Source organism: Phoca vitulina, unplaced genomic scaffold (assembly GCF_004348235.1).
Source record: "Phoca vitulina isolate PV1807 unplaced genomic scaffold, GSC_HSeal_1.0 scaffold76, whole genome shotgun sequence".
Lineage (NCBI taxonomy): Eukaryota > Metazoa > Chordata > Mammalia > Carnivora > Phocidae > Phoca > Phoca vitulina.
This window is the reverse complement of record NW_022589779.1, coordinates 5,702,864-5,718,844: the sequence shown is the minus strand read 5'-3', so window position 1 is coordinate 5,718,844 and position 15,981 is coordinate 5,702,864. Positions and strand designations below refer to the sequence as shown.

Here is a 15,981-nt window from a genome sequence, read left to right as displayed (position 1 = left end):
TCTTTAAAAAATAATAAAAAAATAAAAGAGAACTTCATTAAAGAGTTTAGCACAATTTTATTAACATGTGTATATTATTGTGATCAGTTCAGAAGTCGAGTATTCCTCTGTTTTTTGTTTGGTGTTTTTTGCATTAGTATTTTTAAATATATTACATTTTTATTTTTTTTATTTTTTTAAATTTTATTTTATTTTATTATGTCAGTCACCATGTGGTACGTGCCCTCCTTGATGCCCATCACTGGGCTAACCCATCCCCCCACCCCCTTCCCTCTAAAACCCTCAGTTTGTTTCTCAGAGTCCATAGTTTCTCATGGTTCATCTCTCCCTCCGATTCCCCCCCCTTCATTTTTCCCTTCCTTCTCCTAATGTCCTCCATGCTATTCCTTATGTTCCACAAATAAGTGAAACCATATGATAATTGACTTTCTCTACTTGACTTATTTCACTTAGCATGATATCCTCCAGTTCCACCCATGTTGATGCAAATGTTGGGTATTCATCCTTTCTGATGGCTGAGTAATATTCCATTGTATATATGGACCACATCTTCTTTATTCATTCATCTGTTGAAGGGCATCTCGGCTCTTTCTAGAGTTTGGCTATTGTGGACATTGCTGCTGTGAACATTGGGGTGCATGTGGCCCTTCTTTTCACTACATCTGTGTCTTTGGGGTAAATACCCAGTAGTGCAATTTCTGGGTATAGGGTAGCTCTATTTTTAATTTTTTGAGGAACTTCCACACTTTTCCAAAGTGGCTGTACCAACTTGCATTCCCACCAACAGTGTAAGAGGGTTCCCCTTTCTCCACAACCTCTCCAACATTTGTTGTTTCTTGACTTGTCAATTTTTGCCATTCTAACTGGTGTAAGGTGGTATCTCAATGTGGTTTTGATTTGAATTTCCCTGATGGCTAATAATGATGAACATTTTTTCATGTGTCTGTTAGCCATTTGTACGTCTTCTTTTGAGAAGTTTCTGTTCATGTCTTCTGCCCATTTTTTGACTTGATTATTTGTTTTTTGGGTGTTGAGTTTGAGAAGTTCTTTATAGATCTTGGAAATCAGCGCTTTGTCTGTAGTGTCATTTGCAAAAATCTTCTCCCATTCTGTGGGTTGCCTCTTTGTTTTGTTGACTGTTTCCTTTGCTGTGCAGAAGCTTTTTATCTTGATGAAGTCCCAAAAGTTCATTTTTGCTTTTTTTTGCTTGCCTTTGGAGATGTATCTTCAAAGAAGTTGCCGTGCCTGATGTTGAAGAGGTTACTGCCTATGTTCTCCTCTAGGATTTTGATGGATTCCTGTCTCACATTGAGGTCTTTCATCCATTTTGAGTTTATCTCTGTGTGTGGTGTTAGAGAATGGTCAAGTTTCATTCTTCTGCACGTGGCTGTCCAATTTTCCCAGCACCATTTATTCAAGAGACTGTCTTTTTTCCATTGCATATTTTTTCCTGCTTTGTCAAAGATTATTTGACCATAGAGTTGAGGGTCCATATCTGAGCTCTCTATTCTGTTCGACTGGTCTATATGTCTGTTTTTGTGCCAGTACCATGCTGTCTTGGTGATCACTGCTTTGTAATATAGCTTGAAATCGGGCAGCGTGATGCTCGCAGCTTTGTTTTTCTTTTTTAACATTTCCTTGGCGATTCGGGGTCTTTTCTGATTCCATACAAATTTTAGGATTGTTTGTTCCAGCACTTTGAAAAATGTCATTGGAATTTTGATCGGGATGGTGTTGAAGGTATAGATTGCCCTGGGTAGCATAGACATTTTAACAATGTTTATTTTTCCGGTCCATGAGCATGGAATGTTTTTCCATCTTTTTGTGTCTTCTTCAATTTCTTTCATGGAGTGTTCTGCAGTTCCTAGAGTATAGATCCTTTACCTCTTTGGTTAGGTTTATTCTGAGGTATCTTATGGTTTATGGTGCTATTGTAAATTGAATCGTTTCTCTAATTTCTCTTTCTACAGTTATTGTTAGTCTATAAGAAAGCAGCTGATTTCTGTGCATTGATTTTGTATCCTGCCACATTACTGAATAGCTGTATGAGTTCTGGTAATTTGGGGGTGGAGTCTTTTGGATTTTCTACATAAAGTATCATGTCATCTGCAAAGAGAGAGAGTTAGACTTCTTTGCCAATTTGAATGCCTTTTATTTCTTTTTGTTGTCTGATTGCTGTTGCTAGGACTTCCAGTACTATGTTGAACAGTAGTGGCGAGAGTAGGCATCCTTGATGTATTCCTGATCTTAAGGGAAAGGCTCTCATCTTTTCCCCATTGAGGATGATATTCGCTTGGGTTTTTCATAGATGGATTTTATGAACTTGAGGAATGTTCCCTCTATCCCTATACTCTGAAGAGTTTTAATCAGGAAAGGATGCTGTATTTTGTCAAATGCTTTTTCTGCATCAATTGAGAGGACCATATGGTTCTTCTCTCTCCTCTTATTAATGTGTTCTATCACATTGATTTGCGAATGTTGAACCACCCTTGCATCCTGGGGATAAATCCCACTTGGTTGTGGTGGATTATCTTTTTTAATGTATTGTTGGATCCTATTAGCTAGGATTTTGTTGAGAATTTTGGAATCCATATTCATCAAGGATATCAGTCTGAAATTCTTCTTTTTGATGGGGTCTTTGCCTGGTTTGGGGATTAAGGTAACGCTGGCCTCATAGAATGAGTCTGGAAGCTTTCCTTCTGTTTCTATTTTTTGAAACAGCTTCAGGAGAATAGGTATTATTTCTTTCTTGAATGTTTAGTAGAATTCCCTAGGGAATCCATCAGGCCCTGGACTCTTGTTTTTTGGGAGGTTTTTGATCACTGCTTCAATCTCGTTACTGGTTACTGGCCTATTCAGGTTGTCAATTTCTTCCTGTTTCAGTCTTGGTAGTTTGTAAGTTTCCAGGAAGGCATCCATTTCTTCCAGCTTGCTTAATTTATTGGCAATATAGTTGTTGATAATAATTTCTAATAATTGTTTCTATTTCCTTGGTGTTAGTCGTGATCGCTCCCCTTTCATTCATAATTTCATTAATTTGGGTCTTTTCTCTTTTCTTTTGGATAAGTCTGGCCAGTGGTTTATCGATCTTATTAATTCTTTCAAAGAACCAGCTTCTAGTTTCATTGATCTGATCTACTGTGTTTCTGGTTTCTAATTCATTGATCTCTGCTCTAATCTTAATTATTTCTCTTCTAATGTGTTGCTTAGGCATCATTTGTTGCTTTTTCTCTAGTTCTTTAAAGTATAAAGTTAGTTGGTGAATTTGGGATTTTTCTGTTTTTTTGAGTGAGGCTTAGATGGCTATGTATTTCCCCCTTAGGACCACCTTTGCAGTATCCCATAGGTTTTAGACCGATGTGTTTTCGTTCTCATGGTTTCCATGAATTGTTTAAGTTCTTCTTTGATGTCCTGGTTCACCCAAACATTCTTGAGCAGAGTGGTCTTTAGCTTCCAAGTGTTTGAATTTCTTCCAAATTTTTTCTTGTGATTGAGTTCCAGTTTCAAAGCATTATGGTTTGAGAATATGCAGGGAATAATCTCAGTCATTTGGTATCGGTTGAGACCTGATTTGTGACCCAGTATGTGGTCTATTCTGGAGAAAGTTCCATGTGCACTCAAGAAGAATTAGTATTCTGTTGTTTTAGGTTGGAATGTTCTGTATATATTTATGAGGTCCATCTGGTCCAGTGTGTCATTCAAAGCTCTTGTTTTTTTGTTGATTTTCTGCTTAGATGATCTGTTTGTTGCTGATAGTGGAGTATTGAGGTCTCCTACAATTAACGTATTATTATCAATATGACTCTTTATTTTGGTTAACAGTTGGCTTATGTAGATGGCTGCTCCCATGTCGGGGGCCTAGATATTTACAATTGTTAGATCTTCTTGTTGGATAGACTCTTTAAAAATGATACAGTGTCTGGGGCACCTGGGTGGCTCAGTTGTTAAGCCTCTGCCTTCGGCTCAGGTCATGATCTCAGGGTCCTGGGATCAAGCGCTGCATCCGGCTTCCTGCTCGGCGGGAGGTCTGCTTCTCCCTCTCCCACTCCCCCTGCTTGTGTTCCTGCTCTTGCTATCTCTCTCTGTCAAATAAATAAATAAAATCTTTTTTTTTTTTAAAAAAAGAATGATATACTGTCCTTCTGTGTCTCTAACTACAGTCTTTAGCTTAAAATCTAATTTGTCTGATATAAGAATTGCTACCCCAGCTTTCTTTTGAGGTCTGCTGGGATGGAAGATGGATCTCCATCCCTTCACTTTCAGTCTGGGTGTATCTTTAGGTTCAAAATGAATCTCTTATAGACAGCATATGGATGGTTCCTGTCTTTTTATCCAGTCTGCAACCCTGTGCCGTTTTTTTTTTTTTTTTTTTTTTAAAGATTTTATCTATTTATTCATGAGAGACAGAAAGAGAGAGAGAGACAGAGGCAGAGGGAGAAGCAGGCTCCCCGCGGAGCAGGGAGCCCGATGCGGGACTCGATCCCAGGACCCCGGGATCACGACCTGAGCCGAAGGCAGACGCTTAACCAACTGAGCCACCCAGGCATCCCAACCCTGTGCCGTTTTACGGTAGCATTTAGGCCGTTCACATTGAGAGTGATTATTGAAAGATACGAATTTATTGTCATCATGTTGCTTGTGAAGTCCTTGTTTCTATACGATGTCTCTGTAAATTTCTGTTCTGTATCACTCTTGGGGTCTTTCTCCTTATATAGAACCCCTCTTAATATTTCTTGCAGGGTTGGCTTAGTGGTCACATATTCTTTCAGTTTCTGCTGGTCCTGGAAGCTCTGCATCTCTCCATCCATTCTAAATGACAGCCTTGCCAGATAAAGTATCCTTGGATGCATGTTCTTCTCATTTAATACCCTGAATATGTCTTGCCAGCCCTTTTTGGCTTGCCAAGTCTCTGTGAATAGGTGTGACGTTATTCTGATGATCCTCCCTCTGTACATAAGGAATCTCTTCCCCCTGACTGCCCTTAAGGTAGTTTCCTTGGTTCTAAGATTTGCGAGTTTTACTATTACATGCCGGGGCGTTGGCCTGTTTTCCTTGGTCTTGGGAGGTGTCCTCTCTGCCTCTAGGACACGAATGTTTGTTTCATTCCCCAGATTAGGGAAGTTCTCAGCTACAATTTGCTCAAATATATCTTCTAGTCCTCTCTCTCTCTCTCCACCTCCTCAGGGATCCCAGTAATTCTGACATTGGAACGTTTCATAGTGTCACTTATTTCTCTGATTCTGTTTTCATGGATTTTGAGTTGTTTCTCCCTGGCCACCTCTTTTTCCTTCTTTTCTATCAATTTGCCTTCTAGATCATTAATTCGTTCTGCCTCGCTTACCCTAGCTGTTAGAGTATCTAGATTGGATTGGATCTCATTGATAGCATTTTTAAGTTCTGCCAGTTCAGCTTTCATTTCTGCCCTTAGAGACTATGTTGCCATTAATTGATTTCTCCATTCTAGCTATTGTCTTCATAACTGCTACCCTGAAGTCCATTTCCGACATCTTGGTTATATCTGTATCCATTTTTAAATCTGTGGCAGAAGTCACAGTCTCTGAGTCTTTACTGTTTTGGGGGTTCCTCCTCCTAGTCATTCTGTTGAGGGGTGGTTGACGGAATGTACAGAATCCAAATTATTGACCACAACCCAAGCAAGATGCACCTGTTTTCTAGGGACCTTAGGGTTGCTGGCCTCTTGTTCTCCCAGCCTGTTTTCGGGGGGGTGAGGGGGCTTGCCGTGCTGTTACTCAGGCAACCCTGTTTGGCTAGAGTTGCCCTGCCCCCTGTGGGGGTTGGGCTCAGTGAAAAACGGTTTTGGGGGCTTTTGTTCTCTGGAGGCTTTCCCTGGCGGCTTTCCGAAGTGTCTCTTCCGAGAGTCAGAGCAGAAGAGATCTTTTCCAGCCCTCTGCCTCAGAGCAGAGAGATCGCAGTCTGTTCTTCAGTGAGCTCTCCAGGCCACACTATCTCAGTTTCTGTCTGTGCTGCTATAAACTGCAGCGTCCTGGGTTGTGCCCCTCAACAGGGCTCCCAGTCCTCGCCTCCAGTTTGGGGCTCGGGGGGGAACGTCTCTGCTCTTTGTGTTTCTAAAACCACCAGCCACCCCCAGTTTACGTGCGTGGCCCCGCTGCTCCAGGTTTCAGTCCCGGGGGCTGCCCTAAAGTCCTTTCCCCGCCACTACCGGTCTGCGAACCTGTGCCCCGTCCCCAGTGCGGGAGGCTATTGCTCACCGGCAGTGCTGGATCCCCATGGCTCCCTCCCCCTTTCGTTTATCATCAAATATCTGCCTGGGGAATCACAGCTCCCTGCTTCATACCTTGAAACCAACCACCTGTGATACTCTGTAGAGATCCAGAGATATCTTCTTATATCTCAGGCTGATTTCGTGGGTGTTCAGAGTGGTCCGATAGATATCCAGCTCATTTCAGGGGACTGGTTGGAATAGGGTCCCCTACTCCTCCTCCATCTTTTCTCTATATTACATTTTTTAAAAAGATTACTAAATAAAAATATACAATGGTTGGGTGCTTTTTGAAATTAAGTATTTGTAATTATATAGGCTATTCTCTTTTCATCTCATTTGAAATATTTAAATCATAAACATGACTTAATTTGTTAATCTGTAAGGTATGTTCTGTATTTAAAACTAAACAAGAAATAGTCACACCTAGGATTCAATAGTATTTTACTAAAAATAAGTCATCCCAATGGGGGAAAAATATTTTTGGACAGTGCTAGTACGTAGATGTGGAGGGAATCTTAATTTTAGAAAACTATTTTTAAAGTGCTTGGATTTTTTTTTTTTTTTTAAAGATTTTATTTATTTATTTGAGAGAGAGAGAATGAGAGAGAGAGAACACATGAGAGGGGATAGGGTCAGAGGACGAAGCAGACTCCCTGCCGAGCAGGGAGCCCGATGCGGGACTTGATCCAGGGACTCCAGGATCATGACCTGAGCCGAAGGCAGTCGCTTAACCAACTGAGCCACCCAGGCGCCCTAAAGTGCTTGGATTTTTAAGGTTAGAAGATTTTAGACATGGGGGAGGAGCAGAAGGAGAGAGAGAGTGCCTCCTAAATAAATGCTTAATAATAAGTTAGAAGGAAATCTCTAAATTGTATTTTTCAACACTTAAAAACCCACAATCCCTTTTGTTAACTGGAAATCTCACATATTGTCTTCTTTAATATTGTTTATTGATCATGTGAAAATAAATCTGGAAAGATGGAGTAGCTGTACTTTTCCTATTCGTCCACTCGAAGCACAACTGAAAAACTTGGACATTATGTACAAAACAAATGTAGGAAAATTCTGGGAGATGGAAAGAAGGAGGCAGAGTGGCTAGGTAGCTCAGGACCTGAAAAATATATTCCCTTTTTTGCCTCATATATCCCAAAAACAGAGCCGACAAAGCCAACAACCTAGAATCACAAATGGATACAGACAAAAAGGGCTCCAACAAAATCCTGCTCTCTGGCCAAAGAACCACAAAAGAGACAGCTTAGCAAGATAGAGGCTTTTAGAAGATAACTTTCTACCACAGCCAAATATTGCAGAAAAAACTGTGGCCCCACCTTGAATCACACCAGCAAAGGCCTAGACTTCCACCCTTACCAGGCTGTAATGAGGTGCCCCAACTTCTTTCCTGGGGTGGTTTCAGAGAAGTTAAATAGGGATTTGGGACTTTTATCCTCACTGGCTATTAGTGAGGTCCCATCCCCTGCTCTATGAGGGAAGACCACATAGGACACAATAATGAGGCACTCCTAACCTTCCCAGCCAGGGAGGTATCAGTAGAGGTATAATGGGGAGCTGGAAGTTCCACCTTTGCCCAGCAGTAATGAGGAGTCCCCTCCTCAGGTGTCATTAAAGTCCAAGTTGAGATCTGAACTTCCACCCCACCTGGCAGTAATGAGTAGGTGCTTCACTCCCCTCATTCTGCCAAGCTACAGCAGAGGAATCCATCTAAAAGAAAAGGTTTGAATAAGATCCAGTGTTTCATTATACCCCAAATGTCCAGTTTTCAGATGAAAATCTCTCATCATACCAGGGACCAAGACAATGTGAAACTGATGAAATGAGAATCAAATAGATGCCAACAAAATGATGACAGAAATATTAGAATTATCTGACAAAAGATTTTAAATGGCCACTATGAAAAGGCTTCAATGAGTAATTATGAACATGCTTGAAAGAAATGAAAAGTAGTCTCAGCAGTGAAGTTATGAAATACAGAAATAGAATATACAGAAGAACCAAATGGGAATTTTAAAACTGAAAATTAGAATAAAATTTACAAAACTCAGTGAATGGGCTCAACAGCAGATTAGAGGGGACAGAGGAAAGAATCAGTCACCCGAAGCTAGAACAATAAAAATTAGACATTCTGAACAACAAAAGGAAATAAATTGAAAAAAAAAAAATGAACGAGCCTAAGGGTTATAACAGAGTATCTAACGTTGATATGATTAGTGTTCCAGAAAAAGAGGAGAGGGAGGGTGGAGCTAAAAAAGTACCCAAAAGATACAGTGGCCCATGAAATCCCCAAATTTGACAAAAGACCAACCTCCAGATTAAGAAGTGGAACATACCCTAAACAGAATAAACTCAAATTCTGCCTGAACACATAGTCAAACTTGTGGAAACCAAAAAACAATAAAATTCTTGAAATCCCCTTACCAGTGGGAGTGAAACAGTCCAAATGACAGTGAATTTCTCATCAGAAACCAGAGAAGCCAGAAGAAACTGGCACATTTTCCAAGTGCTGAATGGAAAGAACTGTCAACCCAGAATCCAGTATCCAGTAAAAATATCTTTCAAGAATGAAGGGGAAATCAATACATTCTCAGATAAAGGAAAATTAAGAGAATTTGTTGCCAGCAGACCTACCCTAGAAGAATGTCTAAGAGATGTTCGCTAAACACAAAGGAAACGATAAAAGGAAAAATCTTGGAACGTCAGATCATAGTAAACAAGTTTATGGGTAAATGCAGTAGACTTCTCATCTTATGCCTTCCAAATTATGCTTGGCAGTTGGAACAAAAATTATAATATTGTTTGATGTGTCTCTAAATGTAGGTATATATGTGAGGCAATTTATAATATAAACGGGAGGGTAGAGGGACATAAAGGCAGGTAAGGTTTCTACACTTCATTTGAACTGGTAAAATGACACCAGTGTGGTAAGTTATGTTTGTATAATATTTAGAGTAACCACTAAAAAAGCTCTACAGAGGGATAAACTGGAAAACACTATAGATAAAATAGAATTCTAAAAAGCTTTCCAGTTACCCACAAGAAGGCAGGAAAAAGCAGAGAAACTAAAACATAAGAAGAAAACAAAAAATAAAATGATAGACCTAACATGTCGATAATCACATTAAATTAAAATACTCTAATATACCAAGAAAAAGACAGTTATTGGCTCTGTGCATTATAAAGCATGACGCAACTATATACTGTCTATAAGAAACTCATTTCATGTGTAAGAATATTGGCAAATTGCTTATATAGGTAAGTAACAGATTGGAAACAGTATGTGTTAGTTACCCTGATACCAAACCAACACAAAGACAGTACAAAACAAAGGACTATAAACAAATATCCCTCATGAATATACAGTTGACCCTTGAAGACACAGGTTTGTATTTGGTAAATACAGTATTGAAATGTATTTTCTCTTCCTTATGATTTTCTTAATAGCATTTCCTTTTCTCTAGTTTTACTATAAGACTACAGTATATAATACATATAACATACAAAATATGTTCAGTCAACTGTTTGTGTTATTGCCAAGGCTTCCAGTCAAAATAGTAGGCTATTAGTAGTTAAATTTTGGGGGAGTCAAGTTATATGCAGGTTTTTGATTGCAAGGGGTTGGCACCCCTAACCCCTGTTATTCAAGGGTCAACTGTACACTTAAAATTTTTAACAAAATATTAACAAATAGAAATCATCATTACATAAAAGGAATTATGCACTATGACCAAATTGGGCTTATTACAAGAATGCAAGGCTCATTTAAATATTCAGAATTATTTAGTGTAATCTACCATATTAACAAAGAAAAATCTCATGATTATATCCATGCAGAAAAAAGCATTTGATAAAGATCAGTATCCATTTATGGTAAAACTCTCAGAAAAATAGGAATAGAGGAGAATTTCCTGAACTTTATAAAGAGCATTTCTAAAACCTTCAACTAACATCATACTTTATGGTGAAAGACTGAGTGATTTCCCTCTAAGGTCAAGAACAAGGTTGGGCCGCCTAGGTGGCTCAGTTGTTAAGTGTCTGCCTTTGTCTCGAGTCATGATCCCGGGGTCCTGGAATCGAGCCCCACGTCAAGCTCCCTGCTTGGCGGGAAGCCTGCTTCTCCCTCTCCCTCACTTGTGTTCCCTCTCTCACTGTGTGTCTCTCTCTCAAATAAATACATAAAATCTTAAAAAAAAAGAAGGCAAGGATATCCCTTTTACTGTTCTATTCAACTTAGTGCTGCAAGTCCCGACCACTCAGAGACCCTAAATGCTGGAAGTTCTAGCTAGTGAAATAAAGCCAGAAAAGGAAGTTAAAAGGCATATAGTTCAGAAAGGAAAAAATAATAAAATTGTCCCTATTTGTGGTTGACATGATTGTCTGTATCCCAAGGGATCTACAAGATAAACTCCTAGACCTAATAAATGAGTTTAGCAAGTCACAGGATATTTTATTTTATTTCTATATACTTGTAATAAACATGTGGACACCAAAATTACTACAATATTACTTACAGTTGCTCAAAAAAAATCAGAATACTTAGGTGTAAATCTAACCAGACATGTAAAGTTACTTGTATACTGAAAATTTTTAAAATGTCAATGAAAGAAATCAAAGATGATCTACATAAATGGAGAGACATGCTGTGTTCATGAAATGGAAGACTCAACATAGTGCCCCAATTGTTATACAAATTTAATGCAATTAAATAAAAATTCTGGTAAGATTTGTCTGTATAGCCAAGATCATTCTAAAATTTATATGGAAAGGCAATAGATCAAGAATAGCTAAAACAATTTTGAAAAAAAAAATCATCCTGTGCAATTTTAGGATCTGCCATGTAGCTACAGTAATCAAGAATGTGTGGTATTGGAGGAACAAATTCCTAGATCACTGGAACAAAATAGAGAACCCAGCAATAGAACCACAGAGATATATGCCTACTGACATACAGAAGTGCAAATGTAATTCAGTGGAAGAGAAACAGCCTTTTCAACAAATGATGTTGGAACATTTGGACCTGCATAAGCAAAAAAATAATAAATAAACCTCTACTCAAACCTCACACTGTATAAAAAAGTTAACTCAAAATGATTCACAGACTTAAATGTAAAACTATAAAACTTTTAGGAAAAAACAAATCATCAGAATCTAGGGCTATACAAAGAAACTTGACATGAAATGTATGATCCAGGAAGGTAAAAACTAATCAGTTAGACTTCATCAAAATGAAAAACTTTTGTCCAATGAGAGACTCTGTTAATTAGGATGAAAAGACAAACTGCAGACTGGGAGAAAATATTTGCTAGCCGTATATCCCAATAAAGGACTAGTTTCCAGAATGTATGAAGAATTTTTCACAACTAACAGTGAAAAAGTCAAACAACCCAGTTAGAAAAATGGGTTAAAGATATTTCACCAAAAAGTTATAAAAATGGCAGATAAGCACATGAAAAACTGTTCAACATCATTAGTCATTAGGGAAATGCAAATTACTATAAAATTCTTTCAAACTTACTATATATTTGAAAATTTCCATAATGAAATTCAAGAAAAAATAGATTTTTCATATCTACAAAAGCAGCACATCACCGTTACATTTTTTTTTTTTAAACATCTTTATGGTATCATAAATACCATATGTTAAATAATATTTTGAAAAAAAAAAAAACCACTCCAGAAGCCCACACATAGGTATTTATCCAAGTGAAATGAACTATGTTCACACAAAAACCTGTATGCAAATGTTTATAATGGCTTTATTCACAGTCTTCAAATTTGGAAACAACCCTAATCCTTTAGCTGGAGATGAGTAAATAAACTGTGATACATCCTATAATAGAATACTAGTTAGCATTAAAAAGGAACAAACTGCTGATACACACAACAGCATGAGTGAATGTCAAATGCATTGTCTGAGTGAAAGAAGCCAGACTTAAAAGACTGCATCAGTATGATTCCATTTATAAGACATTTCTGCAAAGTAAAAAATACAGGGGTAGAGATTAGTGTTTGTTAGGGGCTGGGACTGGGAGCACAGGATATTTCAGGGCTTGATAGAACTGTTCTGTGTCTTGATTTTCGTGCTGACAAAACAGTGTATGTTAATCAAAAATCAGAGAACTCTGCCCAAAAGAGGGTGAATTTTACTATATGTAAATTGTATCTTTATTTTTAATAATGAAAAAATGTGGCTGTTGCTGAGGGAGAACAAGCATCTTAACTAAAAACAAGACAAATTACAGATAATTTTAGAAAATACTTTTCCAATGACCTATCTGCCTTCTCTCCCACCAATACCCACCCTTTACCATACACTTTGTCCTCCCAGTTATAAATCTTTTCTAATGTCTTGATACAAAATTCATGCATACTTGAGATGAAAAAAACAGATCAGCAGGGTTAGTTAGTTTACTACAGCGTAAAATTAAACTCTGAAGTTATGTTTAATTATTTTTCAAGTTAAAATTAGGCAGCATTCAGAAAATGAATTACAGTGGTTAAGTTGGGAAAGACATGGCCACTTATATGAAAAAGTATTTCGCTGAAAGCCAGCAGTATAAAAGGGGCGCTAAAAAAATGTAGTATCTTAGCCTTCAGAAAGGTAAATAGGGAGAAAAGTAATGTTTATACTCTGAGCTTTGTTAGATCACAGCTGGAAGATCTTCCATTGTTCTGTTACTTAAGGTACCTCCAGAGACTTGATAGCTGCCTGTCAGTTTGTGAGGGGCTGCTATGTGGAGGAGGCAGTAGACTTTACTTTGTGTTGTTTTGAAGATATAACTGTGATAGATGTTATAAGGAAGTAGATAGAGATAGGTTTTCTAACAACCTACAAACTACAGACTTTGTAACAACTAGATCAGTACAACAATGAAATGGAACTACCTCCAGAGTATTAAGCACTGTGCTTTGATATGTGTTTAGAGGCACATAATCTTCATTCTTTGGACTGTGGGACCCTGTAGATTGTTTGATTTTTATTTTCTATCTCATTTTAAGATTTTAGTTTACTGTTTATATGTATCATTCAAAATGTTTTCTTCAGGCTAAGCATCCTCAGGTTTCTTTATCTGATGTAGCTCTTAGAACTTCAAGTCGTTCTGGTTCTTATCTCTCTAGTTATCAATGGCCCTGTTAGAGGGGTAGTATCATCATGAACTATTTTCTAGTTTATCCATGCGTTGGCAGGGGGGTACTGCTGTCTTCTTAGATTCTCATTTTCCACAATTTTACTGAAGTACTTTTAAATTGTCTATTTAATGCCTGTCTGTAGAAGACTGAGACTAGCACCTTGAATAGTACCTGTGCATAGTAGGCGTATTTGAATGAATGAATTTCACTCTCTGTTGCATGTTTTCACAAAGATAACAATGGTTCATATTCAGATTACTTGAAACACACAAACTTTCTAACTAATTTTTTTTTTTTTTTTTTTGGTACAGGAATTTCGGCAGAAAGTAATGCTAGGAACTCCATTCCTAGTTATTTGGCTGGTTGGGTTTATAGCAGACCTAAATATTGATTCTTGGCTCATTAAAGGGCTAATGTATGGTGGCGTTTGGGCTACAGTACAATTTCTTTCAAAGTAAGTATGTTGTTTTTAACCATATTTTTAACTGCAGGAAAGGATATAATTTGGACCCTGCTATGTAAAATTAATGTTTTGTATGTTTAGAACACTGCCTTTAGGTAATATGTTTCATTTTAATTTAATGTTAAAGAATTTTGGTAGATTTATATCTGAAATCTTTTAAGTTTTTTAATGTTGAAATTCTTTTTTTTTCTTTTTTTTTATTTAAATTCAATTAGCCAACATATAGTACATCATTAGTTTCAGATGTAGAGTTCAATAATACATCAGTTGCATATAACACCCAGTGCTCATCACATCACGTGCCCTCCTTAATGCCCATCACCCAGTTACCCCATCCCCCCCCACCTCCGCTCCAGCAACCCCAAGTCAATCAGAGAAAGACAATTATCATATGGTTCACTCATATGTGGAATATAAGAAACAGCACAGAGGATCATAGGGGAAGGGAGGGAAAACTGAATAGGAAGAAATCAGAGAGGGAGACAAACCATGAGAGACCCATAACTGTAGGAAACAAACTGAAATGTTGAAATTCCCCAGGTACTTTCATTGACCAAAGTCTAACATATAATTTTTAAGGCTAAAATACAATTTTAAAACATTTCAGTAGAAGTAGACTTGAGTTCGTTCAACTCTAACTGCAATATACATATTGTGTATTTCTAGGTAATTATAATGGTTGAGCTTACCTTTCCATAGGAATTGTATTTTCTTTGGTCATAAACAACATGCAAGAAAGAGGTTTGATTTTAGTACTAAGGTAGAGAGAGTCTGAACATACGCAGTAAGGCTCAGCCTTTGTATTTTCTCCTCCCTCATTTTTCTTTAAAACATTGTGATCTTTCCCTTTCTTCCTATCCTTAGATCTCATTCCTTTAAGTTGCTCATTCAGCAAACCTAGGCAGTAGTCTATGATCTAGAACTTTCCACGTAATCTCCATTTCTTTAGTACTTTGTTTTCATGTGAATTTCAAAAAAGAAGGAGTTGTGAAAATAATTCACAGAGATGAGGATGACTGGTAATACACTAATGTGTTAACTGTCAGGAAGAGGCTTAATTCTAGGTAATGAATCTCATTGTAGTGTTTCTAGGAGCTCCAAGGGATCCCATAAATAGGAAGACTTCCTACTTAGCCTACATGGATAGTTGATCCTGCTTATGTTTAATAAAATTCATTAATACATATTTTTCCCCCAGTTCTAAATTCTGTACATCATGACCTTCAGTTCCATTACATTGGCCAGTTCATTCTATTTGAAAAGCTGTACTAAAAGCTTAACAAGAGTGTGTAGGTAAGGAGAAATAATGAAACATAAAAACTTGAGGATTGCTTTGTACTTGTTTGTCAAAATTATAATGTGTCTTTGGTGAATAATATGCTGAGTGATAGAGTTACTAAATATACTAAAGTGATTTATTGATTTAAGAGAATGGGAATAGACTGAAATTCTGAGGTTGAAAAGTACATAGAATAGAATAGAATTCCATTTCTCGGCAAATTAGGAGCTTCAGAATCTTGCTGACTGATTCAGCTGTGCCCTCATTTGTTATTGATTACCATGAAAAATGGTCTTGGTATTTAAGCATCCTGGATTTCTGGATTTTGGTTAAACCAGAGTTTACTATGTGGAATGTGTATAATTTTCATTTAAATAATTATTCATTTTTATAAAGAAACATAGAGCTCAAATTTTATGAAAACTTGTATTTTGCAGATCCTTTTTTGATCATTCAATGCATAGTGCATTGCCCCTTGGAATATATTTGGCAACCAAATTCTGGATGTATGTAACGTGGTTCTTCTGGTTTTGGAATGATATCCTTTGGTTATAAAGGTCATATCTAAAGCAATTTTTGTTTGTTACTTAAATGAATGTTTTATAATGATTTAACATTAGGATTGAACTACTTATGATTTGCTGCAGTAAAACAGTATTTCTAGGAAAATACTAATTGTGAACCAAAGTAAATATTGTTTTAAAATCTTTCATATTTAATAGTTCGCTTTTGAAAGCTGCTTTTAATGACTACATCAGTAATAATAGTAGCTATTATTTATTGAGTTTTTTTTTTTTTTTTTTAAAGATTTTATTTATTTATTTGACAGAGAGAAAGACATAGCGAGAGAGG

General features: G+C 37.2%; 1 protein-coding gene across 1 annotated transcript in view; it reads left to right on the top strand.

The window, feature by feature from the left end:
• Window positions 1-15,981, top strand: part of ZDHHC17 (zinc finger DHHC-type palmitoyltransferase 17) — a 92,620-nt gene that overhangs the window by 56,000 nt on the left and 20,639 nt on the right. The window contains exons 9-10 of the mRNA XM_032393700.1: window positions 13,699-13,841; window positions 15,567-15,667. Coding sequence (XP_032249591.1) covers window positions 13,699-13,841; window positions 15,567-15,667 — 244 coding nt within the window. The remainder of the gene's footprint in view (window positions 1-13,698; window positions 13,842-15,566; window positions 15,668-15,981) is intronic.